This window comes from Gymnogyps californianus, chromosome 7 (assembly GCF_018139145.2).
Source record: "Gymnogyps californianus isolate 813 chromosome 7, ASM1813914v2, whole genome shotgun sequence".
Taxonomy (NCBI): Eukaryota; Metazoa; Chordata; class Aves; order Accipitriformes; family Cathartidae; genus Gymnogyps; species Gymnogyps californianus.
This window is the reverse complement of record NC_059477.1, coordinates 31722647-31741625: the sequence shown is the minus strand read 5'-3', so window position 1 is coordinate 31741625 and position 18979 is coordinate 31722647. Positions and strand designations below refer to the sequence as shown.

Sequence of the window (18979 nt, the reverse complement as noted above, 5' to 3'; positions counted from 1 at the left end):
GGAAATCTGGGGAAGGATGGATTTGGGTAACGAAGGATAACTCCTGAGCAAACCAGGCTTCATCAGTTCTGCTACTTCTGTTTTGGTTTTCAGACCAGGCCTTAATCTCCGGTCCCACTTTCATTAGTACAAATAATCCACTGAATACAGCAACAAAACAGCAGTCATTCACCTGCTTCAGTGGATCAAATCCCTAGACATTTCATCGGGCAAAGGAAATTCATTATGGTATGTTTTTCAAATGAGTCTTATAAGCAGACCTTCAAAAAAGGCATTTTGGAGCTAACTCCTGCCGGCTTAAAGGGAAGCAGGATTTCAGCCTCTGTGTCAAGACCCTTTGTTGTTCAGCTGTGAGCACACAGTCTGCCTCCAGAGCCCTCACCTTCAAATCTATGCCCGTGAAAATGAACACCTCACCCAAGTGCAACTGCCAGCACAGCAGCGAGAGGAGACAGAAGCTATGTTATCACCCAACATAGCAGATTTGAGCCTGAACCTTCCATCGCAGACACAAAGAATTGGTAGAACCAGCTACGCAGCTGAAACAAGTTACATCCTAAGTGAACAAAGCGGTTAACGCACTCTTCCACCCAACAGCATACAGGAGGATGACGTGGCTGTAACAGCTTTCTGAAGGCAACTCACTGCATTTTATTGCTCAAGCTAAAACCTCAAGTCACAAAAAAAATCAGCCCCATGCATTCTCAGCGAAACAGTAAGTAGTATCACTACCAGTTCTGCATTAGTTTTCAAAAGTCCTGGGGACTTTCTGAACTTACATCAGGTTTTGGCATACTTCAGCACAATATGTAATGACCATCACCCCTTACATTGCCAGAGAACAAACTGCAGCAGAGGAGTGAAAAGGCTCAAAATGACACATCAGCAGCCATGAACAAGGACTCAGGAGCTCATGGTTCTCAAGTTGAGTTGCTCAATCAACCAGAGCTCTGCTTTGAAAGCAAACAACACAGAAGATGAGCTGAAAATGGGAAATCATGCTGTAAAATGAGGAGTCCTCAGAATATTTAAAGCATCATTACACTCTTCAGTTATGTTTTGACTCAGCCTACAAAGTGTCACTTCCAGCAGCACATCTTCGTCCTAAACTTGAAGTCAGCAACTTCACAAACATTTCATGCCTTGTGTATTTAACAATCATCACAAACAAGAAAAGCCTGGACTTTGAGTTCATGGTTCTGTGAAACCTCCACAGAAAGCCATCATTGGTTTTGTTAGCAAGCATTTGGCTCAGGGTACAGAATAGAAAAAAACAAACTCACATGGTGCATGGAACATCACTAGCACAGATGAATGATCTTTTATAAACTTGTCAAAGTCCTCATCAGTCAGGTGATAAACTACATTTTCTTCATCTGCCCAAGGAGTCTCCGGAGCCTGTGGCTGAGGTGCCTGTGGGCTACAAAACAAACAGACACAGCTTAAAAGCAGCTCTCTGGTGCTAACCAGTCATTTTGGCAAGTCGGACTGCAAGGAACCACTTTGTGCAGATGTCTATATACGTATGACACACTAACCCTACTAAACAGCTTCCATAATTGTACCCACCCAGAACTCATAAGCACTGAAATTCAGATAAAACTGGAGGAGGAATAAAAAAATCCACAAGAAGCTCATGAGGACAGATCAGCAATGGAAGGGGATGGAGCGAGGAGATAACCAGACTGCTTGGTTATTACATTATAGAAATCAGATGCATTTTCTGTGACTCTTTTACCCTCCTCAGCAGGATGCTCCCTTTCTCACAGCATTCAGACTTTGTAGTTCACAGGAGCCATTGCAAATGAAAGAAAAAAAGTAGTGAGAAGAAACAGCCAATCTAACCAGTAACCTTGAATACTGACAGTATGATCGGGGCTGACAGAGAAAGAAGGAGGTGCAGTGTTGGGACCATCAGCTAGCTACACAGACCATTTCCCCAGGAATACACGGTTTTACCCTGAACAACCCTGTGACCTGGGGAAGCACTGTTATGTCCTCACTCGGCAGTGGGCTTGTAGGCCTAATTCAGCAAATCTACTCAACTGCATGCTTAACCTAAAAGCGATGTGACACGTTCTACCGACTTCATTATGACTGCACATGAGTTTAACCATCTTTGATGGATCAGAGCCAGAGAGACTGCTCAAAAACACAGTGGCAAATCTGGAAACTGAACCCAAGCTCCTCTGGACCAGTTCAGTGCTCATCATCCCGCTAAACAATTGTTCTTGGCTTTTATTAATGTACATTAAAAAGAGAATTTGGCAGATGTGAACTAAACTATGCTAACTGACATTTTATTTATTAAAGCAGTGTTCACATAAAGGACACCCAAACATGTGAACATTTGGAGCCAGACTTTGAAGCTATTTTATCCTTGCCAGTTGTAGTAATGAGTTCCAAATACCCCCCCAAATTCTTTGGCAAAGTACAGGTCTGGATGCGACCCCATCTCTGGGGAAAGCAGATTTACTATTTTTGATTAAAATGTATTATTGTGTTAGCTGCCTGGAACAAGGAATGGCAAAGGAATGATAACTTACCCTGCCTTGCTCATTTCTAGGCTGAAAGCCTAATTTGATAAAAAAAGCAGTAGATACCAGATTCAGAGAGCAAATTCTGTTGATGTAAGCAATGGGTATGATCCAAGAATGTTAAGCAATCCATGCAAAACTGTGATGCACACCTCTGCTGCTGCTTATATGATAAACGAACCAAGAAACAAACATCAAACCAAAGATCAGAGCCGCACTCGGCCACGCAGCCGAGAGAGAAAAAGAGGCAGGTCCCCGTCCACAAAAGTTTACTCTCTAAAAGCTTAGCAGATAATCAGTTTGCTTGTTGCCAAGCCTGTAAAAGAGCAATAACCTGCAGGTATCCTGGCAGAGTGAAGGCTTTCCAAAAAACACCATGACAATGAATTTGAAATGGGAGTTGGGTTGAGTAGGCAGAGCATGATGAACATGGACACAGTGGCTACAAAGCACTGGAATAATGCTGTGTTTAGCAGGGCCTGGCATGACCTATTTCAATAAGGAATTAGTAAAGCAGGGCACAGGATGTTTATTCAAATGGCCCAATTTAAAATGCTGTGCATGCTAGTAAGCCTACACAGGAGTTGGTAAGAAGCACCCCAAGGCCTGGAGGAAGCAACAAGCAAAATCTAAAATGTCATTTAAAACTGAGACAAGGTACATCCAGCGCCTGAAGACTAAAAATAGGATGACAGAAGTCTGGAAGAGTTATCAAGAGCTAATTCAATTAAGAACAGAGAACAAGTTCTTGATTTAACTGAGTAGCTGGTGCTAACGAAGGGCCCAAGAGGAGTCCATAAAAACAGCAAGACAAACTAAGCAGCTATTGAAGGCAGCAAGAAGCTGTCTGGCTTGCCTACCATCCAGTCTGATACAGCTGTGTACCAGATTTAAAAAAAAAAAAAAAAAAAGAAAAAAAAAGAATTGTGGTATGTACAAGATAGCATCTCTCGTGTTAATAATACTGTGTGTTGGAGTAAGGCTGTATGATGGTTTCTCTCCATCACCTCATGAAAACATCTGAAACTCCATAAGATAGTAGCCCGTGCCTATTAGGAAGATAAGAGAGGTTAAGTTTCCATAATACTGATGCATTAGCACACTTCAGCATAAGAAAGAAGCACCTTCAACAAGTAGTAAAAGAAAAGGTGTTGGAGCCCTCCAAACTAGCAGCTCCTGTTCTGAGAGGAAAGAACATGCAAAACATGCATGTTTTTATGCAAAAATTCCATAATTAAATAATTCTAACCTTCATTAAGTTATATCATGCCCTCCCCAAAAAATTAGCATAGATCAACCACTTTCTGCACTTTACCAGTAACATTTAGAGGGAAAAAACAGAGAAGGGGGAGAGGGAAGAGAAAACAGTTGCTTTTCTGCAGTGTGTACACAAAAAATAGGTCATTTCATATGGCTCAATGTATGCTGGATTCTCTTTTGAGAATCTATGATGACAGCACATGCATGCACAGTATAAAAATGCATTGGCTCTCCTCACCATGGGCTGCCATGTACACTCTGGCACTGCTGTGCTCCTGCTTCGCAGAGCAATGTCCCACATCAGAGTGACTTCCTGACACAATTTTAATATTATACTATTCCGAAATATAGCCCATACACCCTGCAGCTATCTAATTACACTCTTTGGCTTTCCTAAAGCCCTTGCCGTACCATTTGACTACTTGTACTGCAGATTCCTCAGAGTAATATAATATTATGCATGTAGCAGATTTACCCCGTATACGGTTTTAATTGCAACATCAATTACTGGCAAAATTCAAGTATGCATAATTTCTCAACGTGGTTTCCTTAAAAGTTGTACTACTTATACAAAACAGGGGCAAGAAGGCTACCGCTCAGATCATCTTTTGGGAAACTAATAAGCATGCAGTAAGACTAAGTGAGGACAAACAGCTGTCTTTAGCTCTGGACTACTGAAATATCAGCCAAAGCCCACAGTGGCTTGTTAGCAGAGATTATCATTGGAAAGAGCTTGCAGCTGTTCTGCTTTGCCTCCAGTAGCTGCGTTCACTTGCTGTCACAGCACTGATATAAAGGCACTGCATATTACAGGGATTATCTGGATATTATGTGGGCAGACAGGGGAAAAAAAAACCCACCCCAAACATCTAATGTTTCAAATGTGGTAGCCAAGAGATAACCACATCCTTGCAACACTGAAAAGGATAATAAAGTGCAGGTGATGAAGTCATATCCTTGCTCCAAGGGCTGATCATCTCCTCAGCATTGCTGGAGTTGCCATCTTGATCATTCATATCTGAAGGCTTAATGAACTAAATGAGGTTTAAAGACTATGGCTAAATTCCTCCTCTTTGATCCACTGGGCAGTACTCGCCCGCAGTGTTTGTACCTCCTGATGCTAACAGGAATGCTGCTGTCACTTCAGTCGTTGGTTCCCAATCCTGAAGCACCTAGCCTACCACTGCTGAAGACCCTGGGCTACCTAAAACCATACGCATGTCCCCAGCGTAGCCCCACTGGTACAGTAAAACACATTTATTCTGAGCCAATTTTGCTAAGCCATATTATCACAATAGTTTGCAACTCTCTGTTCCTTCCCATGCATTTGTTTCCTTTTATTAGCTTCATTTCAAGATTACTTCTGTGGCTGCAGCAAACAAGGGAGCATTACAAAGATGACATAATGCCCAAGAGTCAGGGCTAACTGCTAATGGTATTTCTCCATCACCAGACTATCTCAGCTCTCTCCAGCTGCTCTATCAGCTTCACTGACAATGTGCTGATTTGCACCAGCTGAAGAGTAACTATACACACACTCACACACTCTCTCTTTCTCTCTCTCTCTCTCTCTCTTTCAACTGCTAGTCCCATAGGCTCATTCAGCCTCCAAAATATTTATGACTGCAAATAGCTCTCTTTAGGTAGAACAAGATGCTTTCGACACCACTTCATGTCATGACAGGAAATACAGACTTTGTAAAAATTACTAGCAATCCGGGGTGCCTTGATCTCCGGTTTGTCTCCGCCAGACACTTTAAAGGCTCCAGCTAAAGGCTGAAGAACCAATGAGAACTGCACACTTGGTATACACGTTTTTAATAAAACAACAAAAGTCAGACCTTTTGCAAGGTATTAAGTTCAGGCACCCAAGATCACTGGAAATTTAAGTTGGCATTTTTCACGAAGCTGAGATCTGTGTATCTGCATTTACTTTGGTCCACAGACAGTCTCCTATTACAGACGAAATGCAACTGTGAAATGCAAGGCGTGCATGCTAAAAACCAAACATTAGGCAATCTCTCTGTACTAGTTTAGCCAATCTCAGCGGGGTAGTTTTGTTTGCTCTTCTCAGCGGAGGGAATGAGGCTGTTCCTAAACCATTACATTCTGTAAATAATGAAGAGTACATAAAAGGTGGAGTGCATGAAGTTCAATGCCTTACTTTTTCAGCCACTCTGCTATGTCTGCTGCAGTAGCACCATAGTTCTCAAAGTGGAACAGGAACTTTCCTTTCCTGTTAAAGCAACAAAACAAGGTTTAGTCCTTGCCCTGGAAGATAAGAACATGCAATTATAGTTGAGTGTATGATTTCTAAAATAGTAGCAAAACATAACTGACTCAAAATAGCAGATTGTAGGGTATCCCCGGACATTGTATTCTTCCTTTATCCTTTCAAATTCAGCAGAGTAAACATTCATCCCCGCAAGAACCTGAAAAAACAGAGCATAACCGTATTGATTCTTACAATACAGCAGGAACATTACAACTTTTTTAAAAGACTTAAGTAAAAACAACTAAGCTCTGGGCAGATTACGATTTCATTCATATTGCTGTAAAGCAAGAGGATCTCTGTAAAAGGCAGTGAAGTTTTTCTGATTTTGTGCAAGGGGGAATAGAGCAATATTTGAGTCTAGTCCACAGAAAGCACATACCAATCAGCTTGTCACCTCCTCCCCGCTCTGGAAGTGTCTCCATTTCTTTTTATTCACCCACTAACAGAAATACCTAAAGGGAATTCTCTCAATCGCACTACTTGTGCTGCTCTTTGCGTATTTGGATTTTAAGCTACAAGCCTAACTAGATTTTTTTTTCTTCTTCTGCAAGTACACGGCTTAGTTTGCATCCAAACATTAGCTAGGACACAAGAAGTTCCACCCTCATGTGTCTGGTTTCCGCTCCAGCAATGAATTTGCAATCTCAGCTAACTTCCAGAAGCTCTAACCAACCAAGCACTGGTGTTATCCCAGTTCAAAAATGCACTTAGTGAATGGCAAGGGGAAATTAGCATTACTTTGATGTGAAAGTAAAATGTGCCCTTTTTCCATAAGCCCACGAAATACCACATGGCATTTATATGCTTTAAATATGTTAACTTACCTGACTGGTAGGGTATAATGAGAGTTAAGAATTAACCTTGTCCTACAGATATCAAAAGAGGGGCACAGAAGCATAGTAGCTTTTCAGACTAGCAAGTGAAACAAAAAGGCTCTCCTTCCCTTTCCTTACCTGTGTCCCAACCCATCCTCTACCTCAAGAGTCCTTCACCCCGAGCGCTCCAGGCTCAGGGCTCCTGCGACTTACCCTGTGCCCTGCGATTTATCCTGTGCCCTGTCCAATTGTCTTCAAATTTTCAGGTCAGAAATTTTTGGAAGATGGGACTGATTTTCTGTGGGTGTGGGATTCACACAGAGGTTGTTCTGCTGTCAAACCTGCAACCAGCGAGTTGCTGAGATACCACTTCATGATTAACTTAGTTTAATGGCATCGACGGCTTAAATCATTTTAGCAGCAGGGTCTTAATCCAAACCCCTCCTCCTTCCCCCTCCAAAACCAGGATTTTCTCCTTCCACCTGAAATACCACATCAGAATTTAATACCAGGTTCCTGACTGCAGCAAACTGCACAGACCAACCAAATGTGCTCAGAGCCAGCATGACATAAATCGTAAAGCAGAAAATCCTCATTTGAAGGTCAACCTTTTCTAAGAATGTGCTGGAAAGTCACAAAAAGATATTTTGTTTTCTCTCCCCTATCCTGAGAAAGGATAAAGGAAAGCTAACTGAGAAAGGTACAGAAATAGGGTTTATACTGCCTGGCCAAGTCTCTTTGAATTTTCCTTGTAGTTCCAACAACCAGATTGACTTAATTCGTATGAGATTATCTACACCCAATTCTCCCTTTCCCTCATGCTCTATGTCACCACTTGAGGGTAGGTAAATGCAATAGGATCAAGACACAGTGGTTGCTTTATAAAGCAAGAACCAAGTTTGTTAACTAATTCCCCATAAACACCAGTCTACTAGATTTCACATTTGCCGTGAACTTTCAGAGGATTTCCTAGGTCTTAAATGGGCATTCCTGGCCATTTCAGATCTCTGCTACAATTTCACTGTGTCCACCCAGCCTGCAGTGATTGATACAAGTCAATAACTTGGATTCATTCTGGTGTTCGTACATCATTTGAAGCATAATTAGCAAAAAGCCTATTACAATGGGATTTGTTTTTAATGACAAAAGTAACAGCTTTAGCTGGCCTATAATCACAGAATTACGTAATATCAGGCTGTCAGGGACCATCAAAATACACCTACTACCCACAGCCAGGATTCTCCCTCTATACCTAAGCTGCTCCTTAGGTATAGGATGCCAGATGTTTAGCTAATTTGCTTTTAGCAAATGACTGAATGATCCTGACTTCAATTTAAGTTCACTACCTCTTGTAATAGCCACAGCAGACACAAAGATCAGTTTATTCCTTTCACCCCTGCAGTGACATTTGACATATTTACAACATTTATCTGCTCTCTGCCAAGCTACCTATAACCTAAACCGACTTTGAACCTTTCCTAGCTGGCCATGTATTCTGGGCTTCTGACCATTCCTGTTCTACTGTGACTCCTCCCTTGCTTCACAGTTTTCTTGACAGGATTGCTCCAAAATTGGTACCTCACACCACCACTTGAAGCCTTCCTAGAGCCAAGTTTAATGAACAGATTAAACAAAGGCTTCCTTCATTTGATATCTGAAATAAGTGTAGGAACTTTATGCTTCTGAAGTCTCATGTTTTTACCAAAAAAAAAAAAAAAAAAAAAAAAAAAAAAAGACAAGCACCAAAGGAGGAAAGCACTTACACATATGCTCAAGCCAGTCTCTACTGAGTAAAGCATTCTGGCACACTCATGAAGTCCATGGGCATTAAGGAGATGCTGAAGTGCTTTGCTGACGACCAGTTCCTCCCTGCACTGGGCCTATAGTGCATCGGTGGCAGTCACTCGCCAGAGCCCACGCTACCCACAAACCACAGGAATCTCTCATGCCAAGGATAAAATAAGCCATCCTCTTCCGATTCAGAGACCCTTTTTTCCTTCTGCACTGGGTGTAATGGAATTACAAGATCTAAACCAAATGTAACACTGAAAATGCCACCCTGCCTTCCTCTCAGTAACAGTACTGGGACAAGAAACAACCGGTCCCAAGAGAACACAGCAACCAGCAACAGGTACAGTTCACCTTTTCATTTTCATGACCTATTAAATAGGCAATACTGTAGTTCATTTTCCTGCTATATAATAGCAATAATCGCTTTTGAGCCTGGCACATCCTGACAGCTAATGACAGGTCAGATTAAAAGGCCAAACCTTCAGCTCATCCAAACCAATCATAAGCTTTCCAGCAAAGTCTGATCTGGCGGTCAACATTGCTCTAAGGTACCCCATGGATAATTTATGATGGGTACAGCGCAGTTAACTTTAGAAACAGCAAACTGTGTGTATATCCCACTCAGGAAGCTAATTAGGTCAAATTTAGACGAACAGACTGATTTTTGTGAAAGACACAGGTGGTAGTGGCATAACTGGACTTTCCTCTGAACTGATCCTGCACTAAAAACACTCCAGTGCAAAAAGCACCCCTGACCTGAGCTGCATCAAGCACAGGCACTGCCAGTCTCAGAGCTGTGCCACAGCCCTGTCACTCAGCTGTGCAGGATTAGCCCGGATCTACAGAAACCATTTCCAAGTGAGGAAGGAAATAATCAAACTAGAATAGATCTGGAGTTTAAATTCTCCTGTCTGAATTTAATAAAACAAGCTGCACATGGACAAGGAAGGTATAATTTCAGGAGAACATAGCGCTCTGCAGCATGCCTTCTCTCTGGCACTACCTCTATAGGTGATTCTTTACATTCCTAATTCCTGCCCACCCCACACTTCGCAACATACCTGCCGTGCAAGACAGGAGTGCCTTCCCAAAGACCACAGTGCATGCTCCACCAAGGGGAGATGGCATTAGACTGCTGCCTGGCCAGACAAAAATGCTCTTGAAAATATCTTCAAGGGTTGTACTTGTCCTAAATAAATCTGAACAACTCCCACTCATTTCAGCCCTAAGCAAACAAGGATTTAGAGAAAACTCTTCTGAAAAACAACTAGTTGGGAGAACGTGGGTGAGTCTGATAGCACTCGGTGCTTATGAGCAGCAATGGCCAGAGCTGCCCTGGAGATGAACCACAGTGCTTCATCTTTTCCTCATCACTTGCCGCCTCTCCCAAGGAAACCTGTAAACTTGACAGTGAATGATCCAACAGGTAGGATCAGACCAAATGCAGCTAAAGCCATGAAACAACAATCCTATTTCTTCGTCACTCATGTATTATTGGTATCATATAAATTATACATTAAGCACATTATAAAACCTTGACTAGAGTAGTGCCTTTGACTTGCTTAGAGAGATCAATATGCCTTATTAGTACAAACAGGTAACTAAATTATTGTGACTGCTGTTGATGGATTTTATTACAGCCAAACTTACTTTCATTTCAATCTGGTATGAATGCTAGCTTTGTTGACAGAGCTATAGCAAAACTGTAAGATTTTATTAATGCTTATGCTTAGTGGCTAGGAAGATGATTAGTAGCTAACGTAGGGAAATCCCCCTCCCATAACACTGTGATTCTCCGTGAAAAAAGTGGATTAATTATTACTATAAGGGCACCCATCCCTGATCCTGCTATGAAATATCAGGCCAATAAGCTGATCAAACCCATGACAGCAAACATTTCTTTATTTTTACCAAAATGAGCTCAAAAGGACTACAAACCCACAAATTAGAGGCTAAACATAAACCTACGTAGTGTCAGAGCCTGTTTTTCCATGGCAAGAACTACACTGGATCTAAAGGGCAAGTGAGTTAAGACCGCATTCTCCAAAGTTTTAAAAAGCATAAAAACCAAGAGAATCCTGAAGGGATCTGGAACAGAGTCATTCATTTCTGTTTTGTTTTGACTTGCTTCAAAATTCCCCACTTCAATAAATATTTGTGGTTTTAAATATTCAAAAACAAAAAAAGTGTTAAAAGGATTTTTAAAATTTCATATAAATCTTATCTTCTCACTTACATATTTACCCTTCAGTTCTGTGGCTGCCTGCTGATAAGATGGCATCATTCTCTTACAAACACCACACCCTGATAAAAAAGAAATTGTGTAAGTAATATGCCAACAACTCTATTCAGCCTGTTCTACAGGATCTATGTTCCAAAGCATATGAAACAACGTTTTTATATTAAAAAAAAATTAAAACAAAGTTCTTTATCTGTTTCACTAAATAATTATTAGATTATTAGTTTCTAAGGATGTTACTTCTTGTTACACACCACTATTTTTGCATGTTTTTCATGCTATTCATTTTCATACTCATTTCTTATCCCAGTTTTGGAAAGAGTAACACCGTCTTATATTCCTCAGGCTCTGAGCTGAGCCCAGAGGGGAACGTAAGATGAAACTCACATATCGAAAGTCAATGGAAGATGTCATGCTTGTGAACTCAAACAAAAAGCTTTGTGCATTTCTGGTCTTTAAGGGATGGGGGGAGGCACTTCAGATTCATCTCAGTTTAACAAGTCTTTTAAATTAATTTGAGAAGCATTTCCTAAACACATTAAACAGACATCAAAAGTTAAACAGTGCTCTGTTAATTGAGAAGACATAACCCAGAAGAAGCAACAGCCCTTGTAAGATACAGTAACTTTATGTGCTGAGGAAGAGACAAACAGTGAGTGAGGAAGACCACCAATGTATAGCTGGAGTGTGCTAAGAGCTGCTTGATGACGCTCTGGAATGCTAAGCAGATTAGTTGTAAATCACCTTGTAAGCAGCAGGTTTCACCCCTGCCAAGTAAAATATGTGCACGCCCATGGGAAGGGGCAGGAGTGTAGACAGCATCAAAGAAACGAAGCTGCGACCAAGCACTCCAGACACTTATTGTGGAAACTCTTGGGTCCACCACGGGACAGTAGTCAACATTTTTGTTCTGGTGAAGAGACGAGAGTTTTGAAAATATCTTCCAGAAAGCAGGAACAGATTTTGCAGCCACTGGTTTAGGATCACATCAGCATGCCTGGGAGGAACATCCTTTAATCAAAGGAAAGAGAGCTTTTGTTTCTGCGGTCTCTCCACCTTTGATCTCTCTGCTCAAATTGCCAGTGAGGTTGTTAGATTAGTGCTGGTCAAAATGACGATTTCTTAGTGGGCACGGACCACTCATTTGAGGCCCACTGAGGTCTTGCAGCTTCATCCAAACGACTGGACAGACATCAAAAGATACGAGTTGTTAACACCATCTTCTGGATCCTCTGTTTCTTCTCTCTTCAGCAGCCTCAGGCCCCGAACTCCCTCAGCTATTGATCTCCCTCTCTTCCCCTCTTCAACCTCTTACCACTCCCTGGACTCCCTTCTGGAGCACAGGCACATACCAGCCTCCTCCACCCATCCATCACCCCTATTGTCCTTCTGTTCCCAGCTCTGCTGCTGCCTTAAACTCGCTGCTCCCAAACCCACTTCAGTACAACCTCTCCTGCCCACACATTTCTGGGTTATACTGTTCAGGATGCTGTCAAGCCACATATATCCCTATACAGGCATAAAAGAGTAACCTCGAAAAACTAATTTTCTTCTGTTCGTCTTGTATTTTGTCTCAAAAGGAGGGGCTTAATTAAACACATAGTAGTTTTTCCACTAGTTAACACCTCCATTTTTAAAGCCCTGTTTTCAGTGATGTTATAAACGGCTCCATTTTGTTGCCAAATCCAGACTGTCTCCTGCAGGAGTCTTCTTTGACAGAGTTAACTACAAATAAATCTGAATGCCTATAAGTATACCTAACTTTTCATACTTAGTGCTGTCTGACTTTATAATATAGGTCCAAAAGCACACTGAATGGTCTCCAAATGGCAGGTAATATCTTCTAAGGAAAGCATGCCTTTGCTCTGAGTCATTTTACCCAGACCAAGCATTCCTGAAATATTAAAGAAACTACCTTTAAGTTTGCAGTTGCTTTCATCTCCCTCTGCACTGGTACGTAATGAAAGAGCCCATTTCCTATGAATCTGCCACAATGAATCTAAAGCCCCTGCTTCCAACAAAGCAGAGAAATAATGCAGCTATCTTCCCCGTAGCTTCCCAGACAAAGCCTCTGATGTCCTCTCATGTCAAAGACCTCCCTGAGTCACCCCTTACAAGTAAAGAAAAGCAGAATTTCCTTTAGTGACCAGCCTTGATTTGCTGCTCCCAGTTATGAAAGGTAACACCTGTATGTAACCAGTAACTTCAGCTGCCCAGAGCCAGTATTTTAATGCAACTGCTGCATGTATTCTGTCTGCAGTAACTGGAGTAAGAAAAGAAAAATTGGACAAGAACCAAGTCAGAAGGTCTGGTGTGTTAAATAAAAGATGAGGGAGTTAAGAATTGTGAAATCAGCAGCGAGAAAAAAAAACTTACAAGTAGGCTTCCTTCACAGCAGTTTAGAAAGCAGCAAAAGTATTACAGCACTGAAGACTAGCAGGTGTTTTGCCACTTCAAAAGAAGAGAAACTGGAAGGAGGAGGGTTTCTGGGGGAACGGTTCAAAGAGAACGAAGGGTTAGATAAGGCACATTTCAGGAAGCGACTCAGTTGTGGAAAACAATTATTCATGATACAGGTAAACCGTGAAAGTACTCTGCAGCTGAACTCTCCCCGAAGGGGCGATTTACAGGCAGAGCAGGCATATCATCTCCTGCTGATGCTAAGGCAGCAGCAGCGACTGGGAATGACCACACGCCATGCCAGACCATGCAGGACCATCCTGCTGCAGAGTCTCAAGGCACGGAGCTGCAACTAATTTAATTAAAGGAAAAAACATTCTCTTCGTGATGCATCAAACTAAGTCTTGGGCAATTCTGGCCATCTTGGCAGTACTCAGATGAGACTAAAAAGGTAGAACGGTGTTTCAGGCAGTAATTACAAGAGAAAATACACTGAGAAACACCAAATAATGCTGCCATGGGACGCAGTTTTGAAGAGAATCAGCCAGCAAATAGCTAGCGGTGCCTAACATCAATTTCCCTATCAGAGCAGCGCTGGGCAGCTTTTCTAGCTTAGGTCATATGTTCATTCCGTTCTCATGGCTCCCTTGCTTTCCATCTGAGCAACAACTCCAGTGCAACACTATCTTGTTTTGTAGAGCTGGAAAGCCTCTCACATACCAGTCACCAAGAAACAAAAAAGCAGTTGTAAATCTGCAAAAGTAAGGAACAAGCAGCCAATGCAATGACAAGACAGCAGCAATACAAGGTCAAGGTCACAAAAGAAATGCAATGACTCCAATGTGTTCTTCTCTTTCCTTCCTGCCCACCCCTCCCCCCCCATGAAATCCCACTTGTACTCAAGTTACTCCTGCCAATGTGGGTAGGAACACCCAGGGTGCCTCCTGGATGTAGTAAGAAAGATATTCCTACTCCTGACCACTGCACTTTTCCCTCTGCCTGCAGTTAGGAAGAACAGATATGTTGGGTTTTTTTCAACTCCATGGTCTCCTCCGGAGATCTTTTGCTTGTGTGGAACCAGCTTGTCTTATGCTATGGCCCAAACTGCAAAAGTAAAAAGCGTGTGCAATGCCCATTTGCACTTACAGCTCCGTACAGGCCAGAGGGCTAGGCACTCTCAGACAGATGTATTAACACTTATGCACCCAGCATACAGTGTTTCTGTCTTGTACAACACAAATCTAGAAAGGACAATGGGTAAAGAAATTACAGAAAGCAGCTGCTTAAAAGAACAACGAGCAAGAGTCATCATCACAAGAGAAAGAGGCAAGACTAGGATACAAGTGATGGACAACTAGGGGAAAACTGAGGACAAACAGGCAGAACAACACAAGGAGTTGAATGATAAAGGTGGGACAAGATGGTATTAGTGAAGCACAGGTGAGGCTTCTAGCCAGACTTGGACATCTCTCAGTGGAGAAGGGAGAGAGGGCTGGCAGGACATGCTGGGTTACTTACATGGGGCATAGAACATCATCAGAAGGGGTTTATCTTCCTTCTTCAGAAGCCTTCTCAATTCCTAGTGAATGAACCAAAGAAAATAAAAACAGACCTACACCCAAGGACACCTCTTATTATTTGCGTTACAACTTTTAAAAGTTAATATATGTATTCATAGAATATAGGCTCATTTATCTGAGGGAAGAGGGGTCATCTTTTCTAACAGACAAGACTTGAGTTTCTTCTCCTTGCTCAATTTTGACTTGAAAGAATATGGCAAAATTTATTATAGATTCAAATATCTGCTAAATATCCTAGACCAGTATCTTCACTGTTGAGATGTGGAAGTTGCACGGCTTGGTTTATTCTCACTGCAGAATCTCTGACTGCAAACTTTTTCTTCCCTGACCCATCCAAAAAGTCATACTCTAATTCAAAAAGTCAGACTCAATAATAAACAAAACAAGTTCAGTTTCCACACTATGAAACCTTGTCAAAGCTATGAGAAGCCAGGAGAAAAGATTTTTTCAGCACCAGCATGATAGAGAAACCAGATGAAGTTTTCAAATTGAATGCAAACCTTGGAAGGCTTGTAATAGAGTACAGACGGTGAACATTAAAAATTAATCTTCATACAAAAACTGAATGTCAAAATAACTGTTTCTACTATTAAAAATGAAAGCTAGAAAATTGAAAAGGCCCTTTATGAAATACCAGCTAGAGCCCAATCAATTAAAATTTTAAAAATCTATAGACTAGAAAACTAATACAAAAGACCAAGCTGATTATATTAGAGAGAATATAATGGGTAGCTCTGTAGTGGCACTGGATTTTTAAGGTAGTTTCATCGTATTTGCTGCTTTCCCACTTAACACTGAGAAGCCAGTTACTGTACAAGGTTAAATCACTCAAGATCTGGATCCTGTTCCTTCCTGCTCCAGACTTCCTGAGATGGCCTCAGGCACACGAGGGAACCCAAGGTTTAACGACAACCTGCAGTTGTAAGAGCAGTGTTTTACCTCCTACTTGCGTCCTGCAGTGACTGCATCTTGCAAGCTGCTACACCTTCCTGAGACAAACAGGTCTCTTCCACCACACCATCACAATGCTTTGATACTTGCTGTGTATCTGTCAGACTAATATCATGACCACATGTAGGGGAGAGGAGGGTGGGAAGCAGGACGCTTTATAGTTATCACAATCCACAAACTTTGTCAAGTCACTTAAAACAGTTTGGGTGCTTTAAACTTCGCTTCCAAAGAAAGGAAATAATGGTGCTTCATTAAGAATTAACACAAACATACACACTTCCTTCATCCCATATATTTATCAAACATAGAACATCTATCCAGGCTAACGTACCTTTTCACTGTCAACGTGCACAACATCTTTAGCTTCGGGATCCTCCTCCCACAGTGGAGCACCTTCTGGATCCTTGAGAAAGGCCACCATAGACTGTAATAAACAGGGGAAAAAAAGCTTTTAAAGCAAAATGAATGGAAATCATGAGACATCCAATCTCAAATCCATGCTGTCATGCAAGTCCCATCCGATTAGTGCCTTTGCTCTTCTGCTCATATACTCATCTGCTCTAATGCAGATAAACACAAATCTCCTATTGCAGAACCAAGTGATACATGGGTGTGTACCTTCCTCATAACTGATATCCCAACTTACCAGTTCCCATTTCCACTATAAAACTGGGGAAAACAGTGTGGAAGTAGACCACAGACAGCACACAGATAGTAGCTTCAAGGATCCTTCAGAGAGCTCTTTCAATGGTACTAGATCTGCAATACTTCCACAGCTACTCCCTGGCTGAGCAGGAAAGATTTCTCTTTATGTAGAGGTCAGGTTCTCATGCCCTTCACCGTATCTAAGTAACCTTTGAATCCAATAGGACTAGTTGGAGGGCACACTGATACTCACTGTGAGCAAAAGCAATGAACTCCACATTTAAAGATCAAACTGCTTATTTGGTCAAAGGAAGAATAATCCACCAATAGTTCCCTCTATGACCCATCTACCTAGAAACTGCACTCAATGGATTTTTAAGTAGGAGAGTAAGAAGCAAACATGACAAGAGAAGTGGGAAATACAAGACCCTATGATTCTGCAGCTCCCATATTCAACAAGCTGAGTACACATGCATGCATACTTTATAATTGCTTTACCCAACTGACACACAACCAACAATCTGTTTCAGCAGACCACAGATATTCTCTTTATCATAAGGAAATACTCTCTGATGGTTCTGATTTCAGCCCGAGCCTGAGGGAAACTCCAGCCCTCCAAAGTCAATGAGATGCTCTCCATGGATTCCAGCAGAGTCGCACTGCCCCCCATTTCCAGCTGTACATGGAGGCACAGGCTTGATCACTATTATCCTCAGATGTCTGTGCTCCAGGAAACATAATACTTGGTATTCTGTGTACACTCACCACTCAAGATTAACCCCATTTCTTTCCCTGTGGCATTGCTTGTAGGTACGTGTCCACTCCCAGACAGGATCTCTGCCACACCGGTAATGTAGTGAGGTCCCCAAGGAGCTTTCTTCAATATAAGAGTGAGTGGATGATGCTGCCACAGCACTAAGTGAACTTACTTGGAGTTGGAGCAAAGAAAAGCTCATTAAAGCCTTTTTCAGCCCATGGGATATTTTGCCAAAGCAGCTCATGACTGAAGACCAGAACTGAGTATATACTAACACATGCCAAGAATAGCCATCTAAAAGCCTAGGTTTGTACTCCGCCTTCTCAAGAGCAGGTTAGCAGCACACCTGGTGACACATGCCACTGAAACAGTCTCAGAGACACTTTTGCCACTTCTCTGCCTTTGGTAGGGCTGCTCTGGTACAACATCCCAATAGCTTATCAACAGATAGTGGAGTTCAGCTCATTTTCCTGCATCTCAGTTGGTACTGCAAGGCTCGGGAGGATTCAGAGCTTACAGCAGGATCCATTTATTGCATTTATGTTTCTGTCTACTTGCACAGCTAACATTGAAGAGATTTGTTTTATCACAAGAGGCAGCATATATTAGTCACTAGACAGCAAGCAAAGCATTTAATGTACACAGTAAGAAGACCTAAGGGGTGAGGTAGTAGTGTTGGGACCACAAACACTGCAAGGAGAAGAAATTTGTTTTAATATGGCATTAGCAGAGAAAGGAGCTAGCTAGGAAAAAAAAAAATAAAATCAAGTCATTTATAATGGAGTTACAGTTGTAAAAAGCTCTAAAACTAGAGGCATTAACATCCCAAATGATGCCCTAAGAAGACTTAACAATATATGGGGAAAGGAGAGAAGAGGACAAAACAGCGGAGATGTTCTACATTTAGGAAAGCTACATCAAGTTCTGCTCACTCTCAGTTTGCACAGACCTCAACTACACACTGGAGAGGAGGAGAGAGGGGTCAACATTTTAAATGGCTAATGAGTGCAATTGACTCTGCTAGTTTCAAGAATTCCTGCATGCCAGGTTCAGTGATGTAGAAACGGATGTGGTTAGAGGATGGGGGATTAAAGAGATTTAATTCATCCAGCCTCTCCCTCTCAGCCAAGACAGAAAAAATTAGATGTGTAATGTCTTCTGGCAGGAGCAGGCAGTACGTTGCCTTGCACTCATTACTCCATGCGGTGAAGAGAACTTCCTGTGTGCCTTTAAATAGGAAAGAACCCCCCCCAAACAAACCACAGCACTTTCTGATCACAGAAGAGCAGTGGTCCTCAGGCTGCTGGGTTAGAGACCAGAGCAAGGTCCAGGCCACAGCAACCCCCACGCTGAAGAAACAGCTACGCTCCTGTTCTGTCATGACATGGTCAGGACGCACTTTGACCCTGCAGCACTGACAGAGCCACGCTGGGATGTAACCTGCTGCCCGAACCCCTGCAACAGCTTTGAACCTTAAACATCGATTCAGCAGAATACAGGACATGGCTTCATCCAGTCTATGCTGCTAAAAGCAAGCAAGTTTTAACAGCACAATAGCTGGCTATCATATATGGACCTAGGTTTTAACCTGGAAAAAAAAAATATATATATACACACACACACACAGAAACACATCCCTGCACTTTTCACTCCTTTGAAGTATAATGCAGTAGGGATGCTAATAAAAAGACTTCCCTTGATTTCACACACACACACTCCTTACAACAGC

The 18979-nt window shown here is 42.0% G+C and overlaps 1 protein-coding gene across 1 annotated transcript in view; it reads right to left on the bottom strand.

Annotated features, from left to right (window-relative positions):
• The window catches only part of PDIA5 (protein disulfide isomerase family A member 5), a 106901-nt gene that overhangs the window by 52878 nt on the left and 35044 nt on the right, over positions 1–18979 (bottom strand). Inside the window, exons 6-11 of the mRNA XM_050899526.1 lie at positions 16180–16272; positions 14836–14896; positions 10915–10982; positions 6138–6229; positions 5962–6033; positions 1284–1420 (exon numbers count right to left, since the gene is read on the bottom strand). Coding sequence (XP_050755483.1) covers positions 1284–1420; positions 5962–6033; positions 6138–6229; positions 10915–10982; positions 14836–14896; positions 16180–16272 — 523 coding nt within the window. The remainder of the gene's footprint in view (positions 1–1283; positions 1421–5961; positions 6034–6137; positions 6230–10914; positions 10983–14835; positions 14897–16179; positions 16273–18979) is intronic.